A 20,957-nucleotide genomic window follows, 5' to 3' on the forward strand; every position below is an offset into this window, starting at 1 on the left:
ATTTCCAGGGTTGTTACAGTACTACACTCCTATCTATTCCTAAAGAGTAAAGCCCAGGTAGGAGCTCGTGAAAATGTGTGTACTCACATAATTTTTAAAGCCTATTCCTTTAATCCCCTTATATCATCAAACCCTACACATGCTTATCCATTTCATCCACAACATGCACACAAAAGTTATATATATAGGTAAAATCAACAAGACATGTACCTTCGTCGATGAGCCAAGGTTGAACACTCGTCTACGAGACTAGTTAGTTCGTCGACGAATGCTTGTTGCCCCACTTTTTCAAACTTAATCTTCCTTCCTTTTTATCTTCCTTATTATTTCAAATAGTTAAAATTTCCTGGGTTGTTACAGTACTACACCCCTATCTATTCCTAAAGAGTAAAGCCCAGGTAGGAGGCTCGTGAAAATGTGTGTACTCACATAATTTTTAAAGCCTATTCCTTTAATCCCCTTATATCATCAAACCCTACACATGCTTATCCATTTCATCCACAACATGCACACAAAAGTTATATATATAGGTAAAATATTCACATTTATGCAACAATTATTCATATTTACAAATAACATATCATAGAATTAATAAAAAAGACAATTAAATTCATATTTGGGATAATTCATAGCTAATTAATGGCTTGACTCTCTAAGTTTCCAATAAAGTCGCCAAGCTGTCGCAATCCCGGAGAAGGGTCTGGGATGGTGAGAAATATTAATATTAGAAGTTCAATGAAGTTGTCATTAACCTGTTATTTACGTAAGTGTAGTTAGTTCACATAATTACTACTTGTTTATTGGTATCTAGACTAATCATAGGTCAAGAAACTAGTCATCTCGGTATGCTTTTATCAAAGTTGGGATCAGGAGTTTAGTTATGTAAAGGGAAAATATCAGTACCCCCTATACACCCGTTCTACGAACGGTACCTAATTAATCAAGAATTATCCCTAAATTGAATTTAATGGTTTTTTATTAACTCCTTTAAAACAAATAAATGAATAAATAAATAAATAAAAATTTAAAAGGAAATGAAAACTACAGTGTGATTTAGGAATGTCTAATAAGACCTCTAAATGAGGAGATCTTATTAGATAAACCTCCCTCACAACTAATATAGATGAGGTATGAAATACCTATTTACCCTTTATTAAATCATTGGGATGCACACATACATACAAAAATCAAATAAAATCATCAAAATTTTAAGCAAAAGAGTTTTTCAGAACATTCCCAGATTTTCCCAAAATTTTATTGAAAATTTTTGAAAATTTTCAAATTTTGTCTAAAAATTTATGGGATTTTAAAATATTTTTCCTAATTTTTAGTTTTTTTATTTTCCATTTTTTATTTATTTGAGTCAAAATAACTCAAATATTTTTTTTTTTGCTTTTTTAAAGTATTTTTTTTAAATTTTTTTTCTAATTTTTAAGTATTTTTTTCCCAATTTTCAAAAATTAAAAATCAATATAAATTTAAAATAAAGATAAAATGAATAAAATTAGTGTTTCAGAAATCAAACAGGTTGAACCGGTCTGAATCGAGTTCAACCCAGTTAAGCTTAGTGGGCCACATGTCCACCCACAGTTGTGACATGTGGCTCACTTTTATTTATTTATTTATTTTTTAAATTCAATGTAGCAAGATGACCTCATGCGTGGCAACTTCCTATTTTCTCTTTAAAAAAAAAAAAATCTTTGCAGCAGGCTGATGTCAACATGACGTTACTCACCATGTGACAAATCTTGGTTGGCTCTGGGTATTTGAATTTAATTATCTCATACACAATTAGGCTTTGGACCAGATACATGATCAATAGTTAATGGCAGACCCAAGTCCAACTTAGAACTGGGTTTTGGGTCAGTGAGCCGGATCTAATCTAATGGGTCATGGGTCAACGGGTTGAGTCCAACCTGATGAGTAGAATCCAATCCAATGGATCAAATCTAGATCGGTTTCAAAACGAAATTTGGCAACTCAAATAAGTGGATCTTCAAAAAATTATGCAATTTAAAAGCAAAATCAACAACAAAAACAAAGACAAAACCAACCTTAGTCTTCAACTCCTTCGGTGTTCAGATTCAATATCATTCTTTCAATTCTTCTTTGATTCTATTTGCAATCCTCAAACCTCGAATTCTAACTTTCGAATTCCAACCATTTCATTTCTTTCACGATATCTCCAACTCTCAAGCTCTATAGCTCACCCTCTATCTGAACTCTCTAATTTTCTCACAACTGTCTGTATGATTTCTCTTTGTGCTTGTGTGTCTCTGTGAATGTGTGTGTGTGTGTGTGTGTGTGTGTGTCTCAGAAAGTCTCTATTTATAGGCTTGGAAACATTGATCAACATTAAATTTGATTGATAAATCAATATTAAATCTTGATCAACCAAATCAAACAACGAATCAATCAAATTACAAAAAACAGATCAATCAATATTTATTTGCTTATTTCGTAACAACTTATTCTTCTATGCGTGTCTTATCCCTCTAAAAAAAAAAACTTTCATTTATAGGTTTGGGAGCATTGATATGCATAAATCAATATTTAAACTTGATCAATTATTTTTAAAAAATGGATCAATCAAATTAAGAAACAGATCAATCAATCTTTATTGCTAATTTTCTAATTGTTTATTCTTCCATGTGTGTCCTAACACTCTCAAAAAGCTTCCATTTATATGCTTGGGAGCATTGATCAGCATAAATCAACATTTAAACTTGATCAATCAATTTTAAAAAAAATGGATCAATCAAATAAAAAAAAGAACAATCAATCTTTAGTTCTGATTTCCTAATTGTTTCCTTTGTGCGTGTGTGCAGCGCCAACATGAAATTGGAGAATATGAATTTTTTATTTTTAATATAAAAGTTTATTTCCTTGTACTTTTTTTAAATTTTATGAAGTAAAAATTTTTATCTAATTTTATTATATAAGCCCTGAGCAACAAATTGAGGTGTCTACACCGAGAGCCAAAGAAAAGCCACCACAAAAGACTCCATCATATTGAAAGTAGGAGAGAAGAGAGCAGACAGCAGCAGGGCCAAAAGCCCCACGAATGCTTATCAGCAGCCTTTCTTCCCCTCCTCTCCACGTTTACATTCAATGCCTCCAGCAAATTCCAGATACCTTTTGTCCAATATCAGAGAAAAAACGAAAGGATGTATAAAACAGAAGAAGAATTGTGGTGCAGTGAGAAAATTAAATTGGATGCAGTTGGTCCCCTTCAATTCTGCTGCTGAGCTGCTCGACTGGTTTATGCAGATGGGACTTTGACTGTGGTAGCTAGATTGGGAGGCTAGGATCCGCATGGACCATAAAAGGTCACACCACCCCACTCTATATATAATATATAATATGTGTGCCTTTAATTTACCAATATAGTTTATATTATGATAAGCTAAATCCATTAGGATATTGTGGCCTCACGTTGGGCTTCCCCTTCTTCATACCCCTTCACTATAATAATGCTTATTGCTTACCATAGGCCTATGCTTCACAGTTCCTTTCTTTTTCACCCTACCCAAATATGATATTATTAAAATTATAATTTTGGCTTGCTATTTACAAGTGCCCCCCATGGGTAAAATTCCCATGTTCCAATTGCTTCAGCTTGGAAGGCTTGAACCTTGGAGCATGGGAGATGAATGACACATGTCTGAATCTTGATATTGATTTAGGCAATGTGAGGATTCAAATCTTGTTAGCTCTATAATTGGGTCAAATTCAAACTAAGGTAGACTCAATATAATGGTTTTTAAGTCTAATTATTGATGGGTCTCTTCTGTGGAGGATAACTAGTGTATATGTGGAGCGATCCACTTGTATGTTATGATTTATGCCCAAGTCAAAGACGAGAAAAATTATTAGGTTAGATTACAAGTTAGGAAGGAAACTATTTAATAACATGGGATTCATTCCCGATTGATTAGCAATTCAAATCATGAAGAGATATAACCTTGGATCTACCTACTTTTTCAGGATATTTCCTATATTTATTCTCAAATATGGGAATTTAAAAGAAACTTATCATGCGTATTTTTGTAAACCTCTATTAATATCCAAACCAATTCAAAATAACTGTTCTTTAGCTTGAAAGATAAATGCTAATGCATCCTTACTTCCAACCTTAATTTTTGACAAATCTCATTATATACTCACACATATATACATTTACACTGGGTTTAAAAATATAAATTTTAGATTTTAAATTTAAATTTAGATAAATATTGAAAAAATTTGATATAATATTATATTACTAATTTTTCAAATTCATATAAATATAAATCCATGATTTTTCCCAAATATAAGATAGAGATCTTTCAATTAATAATTTATATATACATATATAGGTGCCCCCACCAAATTACAATTCCAAACCATCCCAGAGACCAATTTCTCTCCCCCCCCCCCACCCCCCCCCCCCCCCCCCCCCCCCCCCCCCCCCCCCCCGCCCCACCACTCTATTCTGGGCAGAGCTAAGGCTCAAGTGCCACCATAATTCACCATGTTAATTTTTCATATCATTCAGATAATTAACAAGAAAGAAAAAGAAAAAACAAAACATATATATATATATATATATATAGGAATTGAAGGACATATGGGGTTTATTCCTCCGAGGAGGTACTATGCTTTGCTGAGATGGATAGCACACAAATCTTGTAAGATACGAAAACAATATTATTCTGACACAATCCATTTGCTCCCTCCCGTCTCTTTCTCATCAAACGTGCCAGACCTCTCTTGTCCTCGCATACCCTCCCACATAAAAAAATCATAAAGAAAAAAAGAAATTCAAGGAATATAATGTTGAACTTTCAATTTTCCTTTTTTTTTGTTTGAATTGGAAGATCAAATAACTGTAATTGCTTTATCATTTCAGTTATCTGGTTCTCAAAAAAAAAAAAAAAAAAGGATCAAATAACTGTAGCTATGAAGCCATTCCCGTCTTCCAGTTTGTCTAATACATGCATGAATGCGTATAGCAATCTTTGCCAGCTGATAATTAATATACAAATTAAAAGCAAAAGAAGCTTATATTGGGAAGCAGCCATAATTCGTGCATGCAAGAAACTATAATATATAATTGCATATGTATGTTCTGGGTAACTATATATATATATATATATTGAAAATGGATGAATTAATCAAGGATTGAAGATGAAGTTCCCACATTTGCACTTCCAACTCAAGGGCTTGTAGTTGGAGATGTCGCGCCTGGAGTAGTAATGGGCAATTACAGTAGTGGTAGGAGTAGTAGTGGTGGGACATTGACGATGATGATGATGAGGTGCAGAAAAATGGGGGGTGGTGGTTTTGAGCACTTGGGGAACCACCGGCACCTGAATCGCCTCGCAGTGGCCACAAGAGCTACACCTTATTCTGTCGCAGCTCGGCGGCCTCGACCCTATTACTGCTCTCCCTACCACCACTACCTTCTCCTCCTCCCTTCTCTTCAAGTACTGTTTGCATATAATTAATTAAAAAAATATCCATCAGAGACATGAAGATACAGATAAATTAATCAGCTTGGTAACTAGCCACGGACTCTGGAAAAAACAAAAAACAAAAACACATACTTACATATGACACAGAAATATTAACATCATCTCTCTCACCCACATGTGGAGTTTCGACCTGCAGCTTGGGAATCACTCTACCTGCTGAAACGCATGAAGAAGGTCATAATTAAGGGAATTCAACTTGTAAGATCAAATGGGCTATATATATATACACACTCACAGACACACATAATTACCTTCAGCAAAAGAGAAGAATTGGGTGGGGCTAGAAAGCAAGAGAAAGAGCAAAGAAATGATTAGATGTGGATTTCTGCGGCAAAACACGAATTTTTGAGTGCAACCCATTTGCAGCCTTGCAGGGATAAGAGAGAAGTCGTCCGGAGAGAGAGAGAGAGGAAGGAATGATGGGAGTGCGTGGAGTTGAGGAGGGGGAAAATGAAAAGGGAACTTGATGAGAAAAGGTGTGTTGTGTTTAAAAGGGAGCTGGCGGGATCAATGCTGATTGAATGAACGCCAGCCCCATCACGCGAAAAGATCATTCAGTGCTAGCTACTGTCTCTCCTTTATAATATATAATTATGTGTTAGCATGGGGTGAAATCGGGATATGATATATGGGGGAATGGGGATGGATGAGTAGTAGTGACGGAACGCAGAAGGCAAAAAGAGAAGTGCAGATAGTCAGTAGAAAAGAGGAGAGAGGAAGGTCCGAAAAGGGAAGGACCTGGAGGGGATCACCTCGTTGGATGAGCCCCCAAAGAAATAAGCAATGCCCAATATATAAATACATATCAGCAAAAAGCAGAAAGCAACTGTAGCTGCTGCAGAGGAGGAGGAGGTGAACAGTTCTTAATTTAATTTAATGATCGAATGGGACCCCTGGTGCAAGAGCAGGGGTACGATACAACCCAGTAGAGTACTCCCGTGGATATGATACCAGAACGAACACGTACAACAATAGAAACAACACAAAGACCAGACGATACACTTCTCAAATCACTCGAAGATACAGGCCACCTTCTTTCACGTATCAAAATTTTTATGGAGTTCTCATAAAAAAATTTGCCCTTTTATATGTTAGATTTGGATGGAAGCAATTCAGGTTTCAGGTATGTGTAAGTTGATTGTAAAGCTCAAAGAGGCTAAAATTGTTTTAAAAAAGTAAAATGTACAGACCAAATAGACCTTAATATCAAGGATTTAGAAAATCGAATGATAGACATGAAGAAGTAGTTACAAAAGGGTTATAGTTAGGAGGTGGAGATAGACTTCTTGGTTCCAAAATGTGAACTGAATTATTAGGAAAAAAGAGAAGAAACCTGTGTTGCTCAACTTGCGAAGAAGCAATGGTTGGTGGAGGTTAATCAAAATTCTAAATTTTTTCATACGGTTATTAATCAAAAACGGAATTCTTCGATGATTAATTCTATGGTCTTAAAGGATGGTATGGTTCTGGCGTCTCCCGAAGAGATTTATAAAGGTGCAAATAAAGATTATTTGGTCAAAGATCCTTCAGAAATGGAGCTGAAAACAGTTCTAAATTCTATCCCAAAAGGTAGTACTCCAAGACTCAATGGTTTTGGATCAGGATTTTACAAATCTTGTTGGGACTTTGTGTAACAACCCCAATTTCATGCTATATATATATATTTTACAAATCTTGTTGGGACTTTGTGTAACAACCCCAATTTCATGCTATATATATATATTCCCACATACTATTAATTCTCTGATACCATAAAACGAAACCTGATTGCAGTAGTCAAAGTCAACCCACACCCATAAGTACCGGCGATTTACCTGTTATACGTACATGTCATCTAAGTAGCAGAACTATAACATACTTAACTTATATACAATACTAGAGGTTCACTGTTCTACATATACACATAAATACTGTAGTGACCTGGAAAAATAAAATGATAAAAAAAACAAAAAAATGGAAAGTTACCGCTGTTGGGAAAAGGTAAAAGGGTAAATTAAGGGGCCAGTTAATAGAAAATCGGCGACGATTTTCTAAGAAGCACAGAAAATTGGCTATGGTTTTCTGGCCAGTGCTGAAAGTTATAAAAAACCAAGAGCTTCATCTTGTTAAAACCAAATTAAATTACTCTCTATCTCTTTAGAAACCCACGACTCCTCTCCCTTCTCTCTACAAATTTCGCTTCGTTAAGCCTCGTGTCAACGATCAAGAACCACCACAGGGTTCCTGAGAAGATTCTCTACAATGTAGGTAGAGCATAATTTAAGTTTGGGGTTCTTGGGTACCATCCCAAAACTGAGATAAGGGTGTTAATTAGGTGTTTATGGTTAGTTTATTAATTTATTAAAGATATAAGTGTAGATGTGAATGTATTTTTGAGGTTAAATTGAGAAATTGGGATTTTTTAAAATTTAGGGTTGGTGTATATACCGCAGATAGACTAAGGAATTTAGTGGGCGTCTTCAAGAACTCAAGTAAATGATAAATAGTTTATAAATTCATGAAATGTGAGTATGAAAATTATTTTGAAAATTCAGTTGATTAACAGGGAAATATGCATGTTTATAATTTTAGGATTTTGAAATTACGAATGCCGTGGGCATAAGTTAGAAATCAATACTGAACTTAATTTGTTAGGTAAGAGAAATATGCTATGTTAGGAATTTTAGAAATTTTATCAGTAATATATATATATATATATATATGTGTGTGTGTGTGTGTGTGTGTGTGTGTGTGTGTTTTAGGGTAAATTCTACAAATTATAAATTATCTTCATTATCAGAAAATACATATTTTAGTACAGGGGTTTTTATTTATTTAGTTGTGTAGCATGACTTAATATCAGAACAATTCATAATTTATACAATTTTTCAGAATATCCTAATATACAATATTTTTGTACAGAAATATACTTTACCAGATTTTATAGAATTATGAATTACAGTGTATATACAGACAGATATTTTACAGTATTTACAGAATACCATGATTTCCAAAATTTCAAAACCATAACACTCCAATATTATAGTTTATTCAGTCCAGATATTACAGATCAAATATTACAGTTATTTCAGTCCAAATATTACAAATAAGATATTACAGTTATTTCAGTTAAGATATTACAGTATTTTCAGAACAATTTTACAGTGTTATGGTTATTTTGGAATCATGATGAAACAATAAGATAATTATATATATTAGTATTATATAGTATCAGACCCTAATGAATTATTTCAGTCAGATTTAGTCAGCAGAGCACGTTACCGTTGCTATTTCAGATCAGAGTGCAACTATACATCTCAAATAGTATGTTGATTTCAACCAACCGTGCCTTGGAGGGATTGCAGGCTCTCCAGTATTCTAGGTTGAGGTGGCCGGTTTGATGGTGAGAAGATTAGTTACCATGCTTGGAGGGATTGCAGGCTCCCTAGTATTCTAGGTTGACGAGGCCGGTCTGATGATTGATAGAATTTCAGTTGACTTATTCTGGTGGACCAACTAGAGTTAAGTCTCACCTACGGACCGCACAACCTTGTCACGAGGGGTTAAATCATGACATACAATTTTTCAAGGTAGTTTTCACTGATATATACATATATATAGATTTACATGATAACAGCAGATATATTATAATACTAAAAGTATGATTAAATAGTAAGCTTAGATATCAAAGATATATTTTTTAAGCCACATAGGTGTGAGTTATATTGTTTATTATTTTACAGACTATCTCAGTTTCAGTTCTTTATTAGTAAATTTTTTATGTAAATTCAGTTGCCACACACTGGTAATAACATATTTCTTCTTACTGAGAGTTGTCCCATCCCAGTAATTTAACATTTTTTAGGTGATCCAGCTAGACAAATAGATCAGGCTCGAAGGTAGAGAGGTTATTTGCACTGCCCTGTCTATAGGGTAAGTGTTATCAGAAAGATGCATTTTCGGTAGGTTTCAAGAGTTTTAGTAGAACATGCTGGGGAGATGTGTATTTATGTATGTATGTATATATATATATATATATATATATATATATATATATATATATATATATTAGGGAAATACTAAAAGCTAGTATTGTAATAATGGTTGTACATTTTTATGTTTTCCGCTGCATATGTGTTTTTCAGTAATCATTACAGGGGTATCAGAGTTAGATAAGTATCAGTCTATATATATTTGGAAAAAAAATGGTATGAATTTTGGGGTTGTTACATTTTGGTATTAGAGCCTAGATTACTAGATTCTGTAAACTCTAGAGTACAATGGAAAACAATACCAGAATATAGGAATGAAATTTTGAAGGATAGAACAGGATATCAGTGAGTTAATGTTGGGAAATTAAGATGAGAATTTAGGGTTCTTTTTTGCAGTCTGGAAGCAGGAACTTTGGGATGGTTTCTGTATTTTTCTGGGGTGATGTTTTTAGGAAAACCATAGTAAACTATCGTTGATTTCTTTTCCATATGGTAGGACTAGACCTTAAACTAGTAATAGGTAGTATGAGGGCATTTTAGTTAGATTAAAGTTAAAATAGATTATGAGATTTGGATTCTAAAAATAATTTGTTATTATTACAAGATGGACCCTGGAGGTAGTAGTGCTCACGCTAGCGGCGATGATGGAGCAAGGCCCTCTAACATGGGCGGCGGGGACTCAGATGTTGTTTTACGCATTGTAGCTCAGCAAGTCATGGCTAAAATTGCACGAAACTCCAAGGAGCAGGGAGGCCCATCTGTAACCCAGGGTTGTATGATAGAGAAGTTTACTAAGATAAACCCTCCAACATTTTCAGGAAAAACTGATCCTGCAATTGCTAAGAACTGGATGCAAGAGATAGACAAAGTACTGATGGTGCTTCACTGCATCGATGAGCAGAGGGTCCTCTATGCCACGTATAAGTTGACAGGAGAGGCCGAAAGATGGTGGAAGGCTACTAGGTTACTAGAGGAGCAGAGAGCTATACCAGTGCCTATGACCTCGAGCTGATTCAGAGAGATATTCTTTGACAAATATTTTTCTGCTACTATCAGAGAGGCTAAAGTGCAGGAGTTTCTTAGTTTGACTCAGGGGTCCTTGACAGTTCAGCAGTATGCGACAAAATTCATCAAACTATCACGATTTGCTCCATACACAGTGCCAAATGAAGCTAATAAGGTCAAGATGTTTGAGAAGGGTTTAAGACGAGATATATATAAGCAGGTGGTGAATCTAAAGATGCAAGACTTTTCTGAATTAGTAGATAGATCCACAGTAGCAGAGGTGAGCGAATAGACAGATGTGGGAGTACCAAGCTAGATGAATAGGTTGGCGCCTCTGAGATTTCAAGCGGGCTCTAGTTGGGGCCCATGGAGAGGAGATCGGTTCAAAGGAGGCCATAGAAAGATGACAGGACACCGAGGGTTTCAGGGTGAGTAGGCTTACCCCATTTGTCCTAGATGTGGTTGAAGGCATCCAGGTGCATGTAGGATGGGTGAGAACGTCTATTATCATTGTGGGAGACCCAGTTATAGGGCTTGGTCATGTCAGGGACTGCCGGCCTAGGCACCAGTTCGTAGTCTATTTCGAGGTGGTTACTAGGCGTCCTGTGGAGACTAGTAGAGGAATACAGCACCAGAGAGGGTCTATGCATTGACGTCGGGAGACACCGAGGTTGTTGGAGACATCGTGACAGGCATTCTTACTACTTTACCATATAAAGTTGTTGTTTTGTTTGACACAGGTGCCACCCATTCTTTTGTGTCATTGGGATATGCTAAGTTATCTGGGACTGAGACACAACTATTAGATGCTGAATTTTTTGTAGTCACGCCTACTAGATCAGTAATAAGGTGTAGGAGGGTGCTTAAAAATTTTCCAGTAGGCATTCAGGAGAAAGTACTACCAGCCAATCTTATGGTATTAGATATGCAGGGGTTCGATTTGATATTGGGTATGGACTGGCTGGCTGCTAACCATGCTAGCATAGATTTTCATAAATAAAAAAAAGAAGAAGTGATTTTCAGATCCCCAGGTGAGCAAGATTTCAGATTTATGGGATCACAGGTGCATGCCTCGCCACAGTTAGTATCAGAAATTCAGGCGAGGAAGTTGCTTCAAGGTGGTTGCTAGGGTTATATTGCATATATAAGGGAGATGTCAGAAGAAGAATTGAAACAGACTAACATTCCGGTAGTTAGAGAATTCCCAAATGTTTTTCTAGAGGAATTACCTTACTTACGACCAAACTGAAAGATTGAATTTACTGTGGATCTTCTACCAGGGTTGGCACTAGTATATAAGGCACCTTACAAGATGACTCCAGCTAAACTGAAAGAATTAAAAGACCAATTGCAGGAGTTGATGGATAAAGGGATTATCTGGCCTAGTGTGTTGCTTTGGTGAGCACCAGTTTTTTTTGTGAAAAATAAAGATGGGACTATGAGGATGTGCATAGATTATAGAGAAATAAATAAGCTGACAATCAAGAATAAATATCCTCTTCCCAGAATTGACGATTTATTTGAACAGCTCTAGGGGACCTAGGTTTACTCCAAGATTGACCTTTGATCGGATTACCACCAAGTCAAATTTAGAGTAGAGGGCATTTCGAAAACAGAATTCCGAACCAGATATGGGCACTACGAGTTTCTAGTAATGCTGTTCGGATTAACTAATACACCAATAGTGTTTATGGATTTAATGAACCATGTGTCCCATCAGTACTTAGACCAATTTATTGTAGTATTCATTGATGATATACTGGTCTACACGCAGAGTTTTAAGGAGCACAAGGATCATCTGAGGCTAGTATTGTAGGTGTTAAGGGAGGAAAAGTTAAACACTAAATTCAAGAAATATGAATTTTGGTTGAGGCAAGTCACTTTCCTCGGGCATGTGATCTCCGGTGATGGTATATCAGTTGATCCAAGTAAAATAGAAGCTGTGGTGAGTTGGGTGAGACTGGGGAATGTTCAGAAGGTTAGAAGCTTCTTAAGTTTGGCAGGGTACTACCGAAGTTTTGTGGACGGTCTCTCTAGATTATCAGGTCCACTAACATGACTCACGAGGAAGAATGTGAGGTTTGAATGGACAGATGATTGTTAGTAGAGCTTCCAGGAGTTAAAGCGGTGGCTGTTCACTGCACTGGTATTATCTATTTCATCAGGAGAAGATGGGTTTGTAATATACAATGATGCCTCCTAGAAGGGACTCGGGTGTGTGTTGATGCAGCATGAGAAATTTATTGCCTACGCTTCTCGACAACTTAAAGAGTATGAAAAGAACTACCCAGTACATGATTTAGAGTTAGTTGCAGAGGTGTATGCTCTAAAGATTTGGACGCATTATCTTTATGGTGGAAAATGCGAGATCTTTGCCGATCATAAAAGTTTAAAGTATTTTTTCACTCAGACAGAATTAAATGTGAGGCAAAGAAGATGGTTAGAGCTAATTAAGGATTATGATTGTACGATCATCTACCATCCAAGGAAAGCAAACGTAGTGGCTGATGCGCTGAGCTGAAATTCGGTGAGCATAGCATTGTCAGCAAAGGAGATTTAGCATTCGATTCAGATGGATTTGGAGAGACTAAGCATGGAGCTAATAAAGGATGGTCACCAGGCATTTATTGCCAACCTGGTGATACAACCTACCTTGCAAGAAAGAATTAAAGCTGCCTAGAGGAATGATGCAGAATTGGTTGAGCTAATAGAGAAAGTACAGGATGGACAGGAGGAGGAGTTCAGTATATTAGATGATGGAGCCCTATGGTTCCGTACCAAACTGTGCGTTCTTGCAGATGCTGAGATTAAGGGGGCTACCTTAGAGAAGGCGTATCAATCCATATACACAGTTCATCCTAGTAGTACTAAAATGTATCGGGATCTCCGGGAATCCTTTTAGTGGAGCAGCATGAAGAGGGAAATAGCAAAATTCGTGGAGTAGTGTTTGACGTGCCAGCAGGTAAAGGCTAAGCACTAGAGGCCGTCAGGACAGTTACAGCCACTCCACATCATTGAGTTGAAGTGGGACCATATATCTATGGATTTTGTCACGGGTTTGCCACCAGCACTGCATGGTCAGAGCACCATTTGGATAATTGTAGACTGGCTAACGAAGACTGCCCACTTCCTACCTATTAAAGTCAACTACCCTATGAATAGACTGGCAAAGATATACATTCAGGAGATAGTTCAACCTCATGGAGTACCAGTATCTATAGTTTCAAACCAAGACTCGCATTTCACATCACGATTTTAGAGGAGCTTATAGGAGGCTTTGGGGTCTCAGTTATCATTCAGCATAACTTTTCATCCTCAGATTGATGGGCAAACATAGAGGACGATCTAGATACTTGAGGATATGTTACAAGAGTGTGTGCTGGATTTTGGAGGTAGTTGGACCCAGTATATGCCGCTGGTTGAGTTCACATATAATAACAGCTATCAAACCAGCATCAGGATGACACCTTATGAGGCATTGTATGGTAAAAGGTGTCGATCTCCACTATACTGGGATGAAATGGGTGAGAGGCGAGTTTTGGGACCAGAATTAGTGTAGCAGGCATACGATAAAGTCCAACTAATTAAAGACAAGATTAATGCAGCTCAGAGCCAGTAGAAAAGTTACGCGAATACTCATCGCCAAAAATTAGAGTTTGATGTGGGATATCAAGTGTTTTTGAAAGTAGAACCACTAAGAGGAGTTATGAGGTTTGGGAGGAAGGGTCAGCTGAACTCTAGGCTTATTGGCCCATTCGAGATACTAGAGAGAGTGGGTCTAGTTGCCTACATGCTAGCTTTACCACCAGTATTATCTAGAATGCACGATGTATTTTATGTTTTCATGTTAAGGAAATACGTCTCAGATCCCTACCATATGATCAGCTACAAGGAGTTAGAGCTCAAAGATACACTAGCATATGAGAAGATGCCAATGTAGATCTTAGATAGAAAAGAACAGGAGTTGCGTACTAAGAGAATTCCACTAGTAAAAGTCTTGTGGAGAAATCATGCAGTGGAGGAGGCCTCGTGGGAGCTAGAGGAGGAAATATGACAGAAGTACCCACATTTGTTTAGTGGGGATTAGTATTAGTTAGAGAAGAGACAACAAGAGTTCAGATAGAGTAAGTTTTATTTTGATATTGTATAGAGTAATTGATGTACAAGTTTTATAGTAGAATATAGGATAGGTAGTGGTTTTGGCTTTGGGAGAATTTTCTTTTATTTACATGCTTGTAATCTTCCAAAACTGTATATATAACCACGGTATTCCTTTACCATAAGTGAGGGTAATTAATAAAATAAGTAGTAAATTTTTCCTCAGAAATGGTGCATAGCACAAATAGTAAATTTTGAGGACAAAATTTTATAAGGAGTGAAGAATGTAGTGACCCGAAAAATAAAATGATAAAAGAAATCAGAAAAATGGATTTTTGGCCGGAGAAGGAGAAAACAGGCAATGGTTTTCTAAAGGAATCAGAAAACCAGTGACAGTTTTGGAAAGTTACCACAGTTGGGTAAAGGTAAAACGGCAAATTAAGGGGCCAATTAATAGAAAACCGGCGACGATTTTCTAAGAAGAACAAAAAACAAGCGACAATTTTATGGCTAGTGCTGAAAGTTATAAAGAACCGAGAGCTTCATTTTGTTAAAACCAAATTAAATTACTCTTTATCTCTCTCTTTAGAAACCCACGACCCCTCTCCCTTCTCTTTACAAATTATGCTCTGTTAAGCCTTGTTTCAACGATAAAGAACCACCACAGGGTTCCTGGGAAGATTCTCTACAACGTAGACGGAGCAGAATTTCAATTTGGGGTTTTGGGGCACCATCCCAAAACTGAGGTAAGGGTGTTAATTAGGTGTTTATGGTTAGTTTATTAATTTATTAAAGATATAAGTGTAGATGTGAATGTATTTCTGAGGTTAAATTAAGAAATTGGGATTTTGTAAAATTTAGGGTTGGCGTATATACCGCAGGCAGACTAAGGAATTTAGTGGGTGTCTTTAGGAACCCAAGTAAATGATAAATAGTTTATAAATTCAGGAAATGTGAGTATGAAAATTATTCTGAAAATTCAGTGGATTAACAAGGAAATAAGCATATGTATAATTTCAGGATTTTAAAATTACGAACGCCGTGGGCGTGAGTTAGAAATCAGTAATGAGCCTAACTTGTCAGGTAAGGGAAATATGTTATGTTAGGAATTTTAGAAATTTTATTAATAATATATATATATATATATATATATATGTGTGTGTGTGTGTGTGTGTGTGTGTGTGTGTGTGTGTTTTAGGGTAAATTCTAAACAGTATAAATTATCTTCATTATCAAAAAATACATATTTCAATACATGGGTTTTTATTTATTTAGTTGTGTAGCATGAATTAATATCAGAATAGTTCAGAATTTATGCAATTTTTCAGAATATATTCATATATAGTATTTTTGCATAGAAATATGCTTTACTAGATTTTATAAAATTATGAATTACAGTGTATATACTGACAAATATTTTACAGACATATTTTATAGTATTTACAAAATACCGTGATTTCCATAATTTCAAAACCATAACACTCAGATATTACAATTTATTCAGTCCAGATATTACAGTTATTTCAGTTCAGATATTACAGATCAAATATTACAATTATTTCAGTTTAGATATTATAGATCAAATATTACATTTATTTCAGTTTAGATATTACAGTATTTTCATATCAATTTTACAGTGTTATGGTTATTTTGGAATCATGATGAAATAGTAAGATAATTATGCATATCAGTATTATATAATATCATACCTTGATGAATTATTTCAATCAGATTCAGTTAGTAGAGCACGGTATGGTTGTTATTTCAGATCAGAGTGTAGCCACATACCTTAGATAGTATGTGGATTTTAGTCAATCGTTCCTTGGAGGGATTGCAGGCTCCCCAGTATTCTAGGTTGAAGTGGCTGGTTTGACGATGAGGAGATCAGTTACTGTGCCTGGAGGGATTGCAGGCTCCCCAGTATTCTAGGTTGAGGAGGCTGGTCTGATGACTGATAGAGTTTCAGTTGACTTATTCTGGTAGGCCAACCAGAGTTAAGTCTCGCCTACGAGCTGCATAACCCTGGCATGAGGGGTTAAATCATGACATACAGTTTTTCAAGATAGTTTTCACAGATACATATATATACAGATTTATAGGATAACAGAAAATATATTATAATACTAGAAGTATGATTAAATAGAAAGCTCATATATTAGAGATATATTTTTTAAGCCACATAGGTGTGAGTTATAATGTGTATTATTTTACAGGCTATCTTAATTTTAGTTATTTATTAGTAAATTATTTATGTAAACTTAGTTGCCACGCACTGGTAATAACATATTTCTTCCTACTGAGAGTTGTCTCATCCTAGTAATTTAACATTTTTCAGGTGATCCAGTTAGACAAGAAGATCAGGCTCGGAGGTAGAGAGGTTATTTGCACTACCCTGTCTATAGGGTATGTAATAACCCAATAAATTCATCCAAGTCTGGTCGACGAACACATGGGTTTCGTCGATGAAGGTTCTTCAAGATCTCATCGACGAAGACACGTCTCGTTGACGAGAAGATACCAAGGGAGGTTTTAAGGCAGACTGAAACTCATCGACGAGGGTGCAGGTTCGTCAACGAACTTTCTACAGGACTCTTCGACAAAGTGATGTGTCTCGTCGACGAATACGGCTCTATAAATAGCTATAACCTAGATTTTTGACAAAAATTTGGCATAAGAAACCTCCTTTCTCTCTCTAAAAGGTTTCCTCCCCTTCTCTTTTCGATCTTGGCTCCATTTCTCGCTGGATCGAAGATCTGAGGCCACCACGATGCTCCTACTGAAATTCTCTGCAAGTCTACCAGAGCTGATCGTTGGAGAAGTTGGTTTGGAATTCATCCCAATTTTAGGGTAAGGCAATTTGTTCAGGATTTACTTTCTCTATAGTTATAAGAAATGTTGTATGCAGAAAAATACTGATATTTTGTTTTGGGGGATGCTCTTTTCAAGATGTTGAGCTGAGAACCTTGCGGGTATAGGGCCAGAATTCAGTAGGAGTTTTTCTAGAATCTAGGTAAGAGAAATATGCTATGCTAGAGATTTTGTTATATATTTCATAAGATCATGAATGTATATTTTCAAGCATGCAAATCAGGTTATTTTTTTAGAATATTATGAATATTATTTTACAGCAAAAATTACAGAAATTAAGCATGAGATTTTTAGTATTTAAATGCGTGGCATGAGTTTATTACAATATGGTATGTTGATCATGTAACATTATAGATATTTACATATATAGATGAATAGTAGAAGTGAGACTGATAATATTTCTCAGAAAAACATGATTTCTAAACCTTAACACTCAGACAGATTATGCAGTTATAGCATCAAGATGCTATAATTAGATTATTCAGAGATTACAGATATTATATACAGATATTATAGATAGTACAGAAAGAAATTACAGATGATACAAACATATATTTTATATATATATATATATATATATTTCAGTTAGGTATCTCAGATATTATAGCTTAGAATGATAGTGTTATGGTTGTTTTTGAAATCATGTTAAAAACAGTAAGATAAATATATATTTACATATGTATATAGTATTGCACAATATCAAAAATCCCTGTGGAAATTTCATATAGAGATAAACAGTAGAGCACGGTACCGTTGCTAGTACAGAATAGAGTGCAACCACATAACTCAAATAGTATGTGGATTCCGTCTAATCGCGCCAAGAGAGATTGCAGTCTCCCCAGCGAGCTGGGTTGAGGTGGTCGGTTAGACGATGTTAGAGTTTGGAGATTGTCTGTAGAGATTGTAGTAGGCCAGATTAGGGGTGAGCATAATTCGGTGAAAACCGAATTAACCTGCCGAAATTGGTCGGTTCAGTTTGGGTAAAAAACTTGGTTTGGTCGGTTCGGTTGGGATTTTACAAAAATTCGGTTAATCGGTTTCGGTTCGGTTAACAACCAAAAATAATTCGGTTAACTGATTAACCGAATTATTAATTAATTAAATTTTAAGTATAAATTATGAATATAATTGTTTTTTATTATGAACATGGATATACCTTATGGAAATTAATGTTGTCGTCGAAGGGGATGACGACGTCGACAATAAATTTTTTCAGCGAAATTTTTTTCATTTTTTTATTTTCAATGTTTCAATAATAACAAAAACATCGTTTTTTTTTTTTCCACTTGATTTGCGAAGACCTAGAATAAATAAATAAATAAATAAATAAAATTTATTGCACCTCAAAATAAATAAGCCTATGTGATAGAGTAAATGCATTAACACAATTATTAAAATAAATTAGTTATGAAATTTTTATTTAATGTATAATTGAATAAATTCGGTTAAAATCGGTTAACCGAATTACCCGAATTACCCGAATTGGTAATTCGGTCGGGTTCGGTTCGGTGTGATTCAGTAATTCGGTTGGTTCAGTTAACAGCATTATTTAATCGAATTTTTCGGTTAATTCGGTTAATTACCCGAATTTGGCCGAACCGACCGTTTGCTCACCCCTAGGCCAGATTGGCGGATGTACAAATATAGATTGACTTACCTGGTAGGCCAACCAGAGTTAGTTCAGCCTACGGGCCGCACAACCCTATCATAAAGGGTTATATCATGACACACAGATCCTAGGGTATAGCATAAGTTCCTATATACAGATATATCACACAACAACAGTTTATATTATTATATTAGTAGTATGTACAGATAGCAAACTCAGATACACAGTTGTACTTTAAAATTACATGATATATATTCTGTACAGTTTATCAGTATTATTTTAGTATTTTAAATGTTTAACTCAGCCGCCACACACTAGTAATAGCATATTTCCACTTACTGAGCATTGTCTCATCCCAGTGACTTATTGTTTTTCAAGAGATCCGGCTAGGCGAGCAGATCACGCTCGCGGGTAGAGGTTGACTAGAGCTGCCCTTACTAGAAGGGGTAGGTGTGTTTTGGTATTAGTGATTTGAGGATAGTTTCCAGATTTTTATGTTGTCACTGGTATTTAGTATTGTAAAAATATATTTCGGATTATTATAGTTTTCTGGTATTGTGTATAAGACAGTGTACAGTTTTTCAGTTACCGCTGCTAAGATACATATGATATACAGAATTATTCTCAGCACTCTTTGGAGCCTGAGTTTGCCAATAGTACGTCAGACAGATGACATTTATTATATTCAGATAGAAAGGAAAAAAAAAATTTATAAATAGCAGGTCGTTACAGGGTAAGTGTTATAAAAAAATGCATTTTTGGTAGGTTTCAAGAGTTTTAGTGGAAGATGTTGGGGAGATGTGTATTTGTGCATATATATATATATATATATATATATATATATATATATTTATATATATATATATATATGTATGTATATATATATGTATATATATATATATATGTATGTATATTTTGGAGAAATACTAAATTCTAGTATTGTAATAATGGTTGTACAATTTTACGTTTTTTGCTACATAGGTGTTTTTCAGTAATCATTAGAGGGGTATCAAAGTTAGATAAGAATCAGTATATATATATTTGGGAAAAAAATGGCATGAATTTTGGGGTTGTTATATTTTGGTATTAGAGCCTAGGTTACTAGGTTCTGTAGACTTTAGAGTACAGTGAAAAATAATAACAGAATATAGGAATGGAATTTTGAAGGATAGAATAGGATATCAGTGAGTTAATGTTGGGTAATTAAGATGAGAATTTAGGGTTCTGTTCTGCAGTTTGGAAGTAGGAACTTCAGGGTGGTTTTTGTATTTTTTCTGGGGTGATGATTTTAGGAAAACCATATTAAACTATCGTCGGTTTCTTTTCCATATGGTAGGACTAGACCTTAAATTAGTAATAGGTAGTATGAGGGCATTTTAGTTAGATTAAAGTTAAAATCATATTATGAGGTTTGGATTCTCAGAATAATTTGTTATTATTACAGGATGAACCTTGGAGGTAGTAGTGCTCACGCTAGCAGCGATGATGGAGCAAGGCCATTTAACATGGGCGGTGGGGACTCAGATGCTGTTTTACGAAGCGTAGCTTAGCAGGTCATGACTAAAATTGCATGGAAATCCAAGGAGCAGGGAGGCCCATATGTAGCCCAGGGTTATACGATAGAGAAGTTTACTAAGAAGAACCCTCCAACATTTTTGGGATCAACTGATCCTACAGTTGCTAAGAACTGGATGCAAGAGATAGAGAAAGTACTAACGGTGCTTCACTGCACCGATGAGTAGAGGGTCCTCTAAGCCACGTATAAGTTGACAGGAGAGGCCAAGAGATGGTGGACGGCTACTAGATTACTGTAGGAGCAAAGAGCTATACCAGTGCCTATGACCTAAAGCCGATTCAGAGAGATATTCTTTGACAGATATTTTCTTACAA

General features: G+C 35.5%; 1 protein-coding gene across 1 annotated transcript; it reads right to left on the reverse strand.

Moving 5' to 3' along the window:
- Window positions 1-5,026: 5,026 nt before the first annotated feature.
- LOC131161286 (EPIDERMAL PATTERNING FACTOR-like protein 2) lies at window positions 5,027-6,110 on the reverse strand. Its single transcript, XM_058116935.1, has 3 exons — window positions 5,768-6,110; window positions 5,593-5,669; window positions 5,027-5,471 (listed from the first exon to the last, which is right to left on the reverse strand). Exons 1-3 carry the CDS (start codon window positions 5,874-5,876, stop codon window positions 5,157-5,159), a joined length of 501 nt encoding a protein of 166 aa, XP_057972918.1. The 5' UTR covers window positions 5,877-6,110; the 3' UTR covers window positions 5,027-5,156.
- Between the last annotated feature and the right edge of the window lie 14,847 nt (window positions 6,111-20,957).

This window comes from Malania oleifera, chromosome 8, assembly GCF_029873635.1.
Source record: "Malania oleifera isolate guangnan ecotype guangnan chromosome 8, ASM2987363v1, whole genome shotgun sequence".
NCBI classification, from domain to species: Eukaryota; Viridiplantae; Streptophyta; class Magnoliopsida; order Santalales; family Ximeniaceae; genus Malania; species Malania oleifera.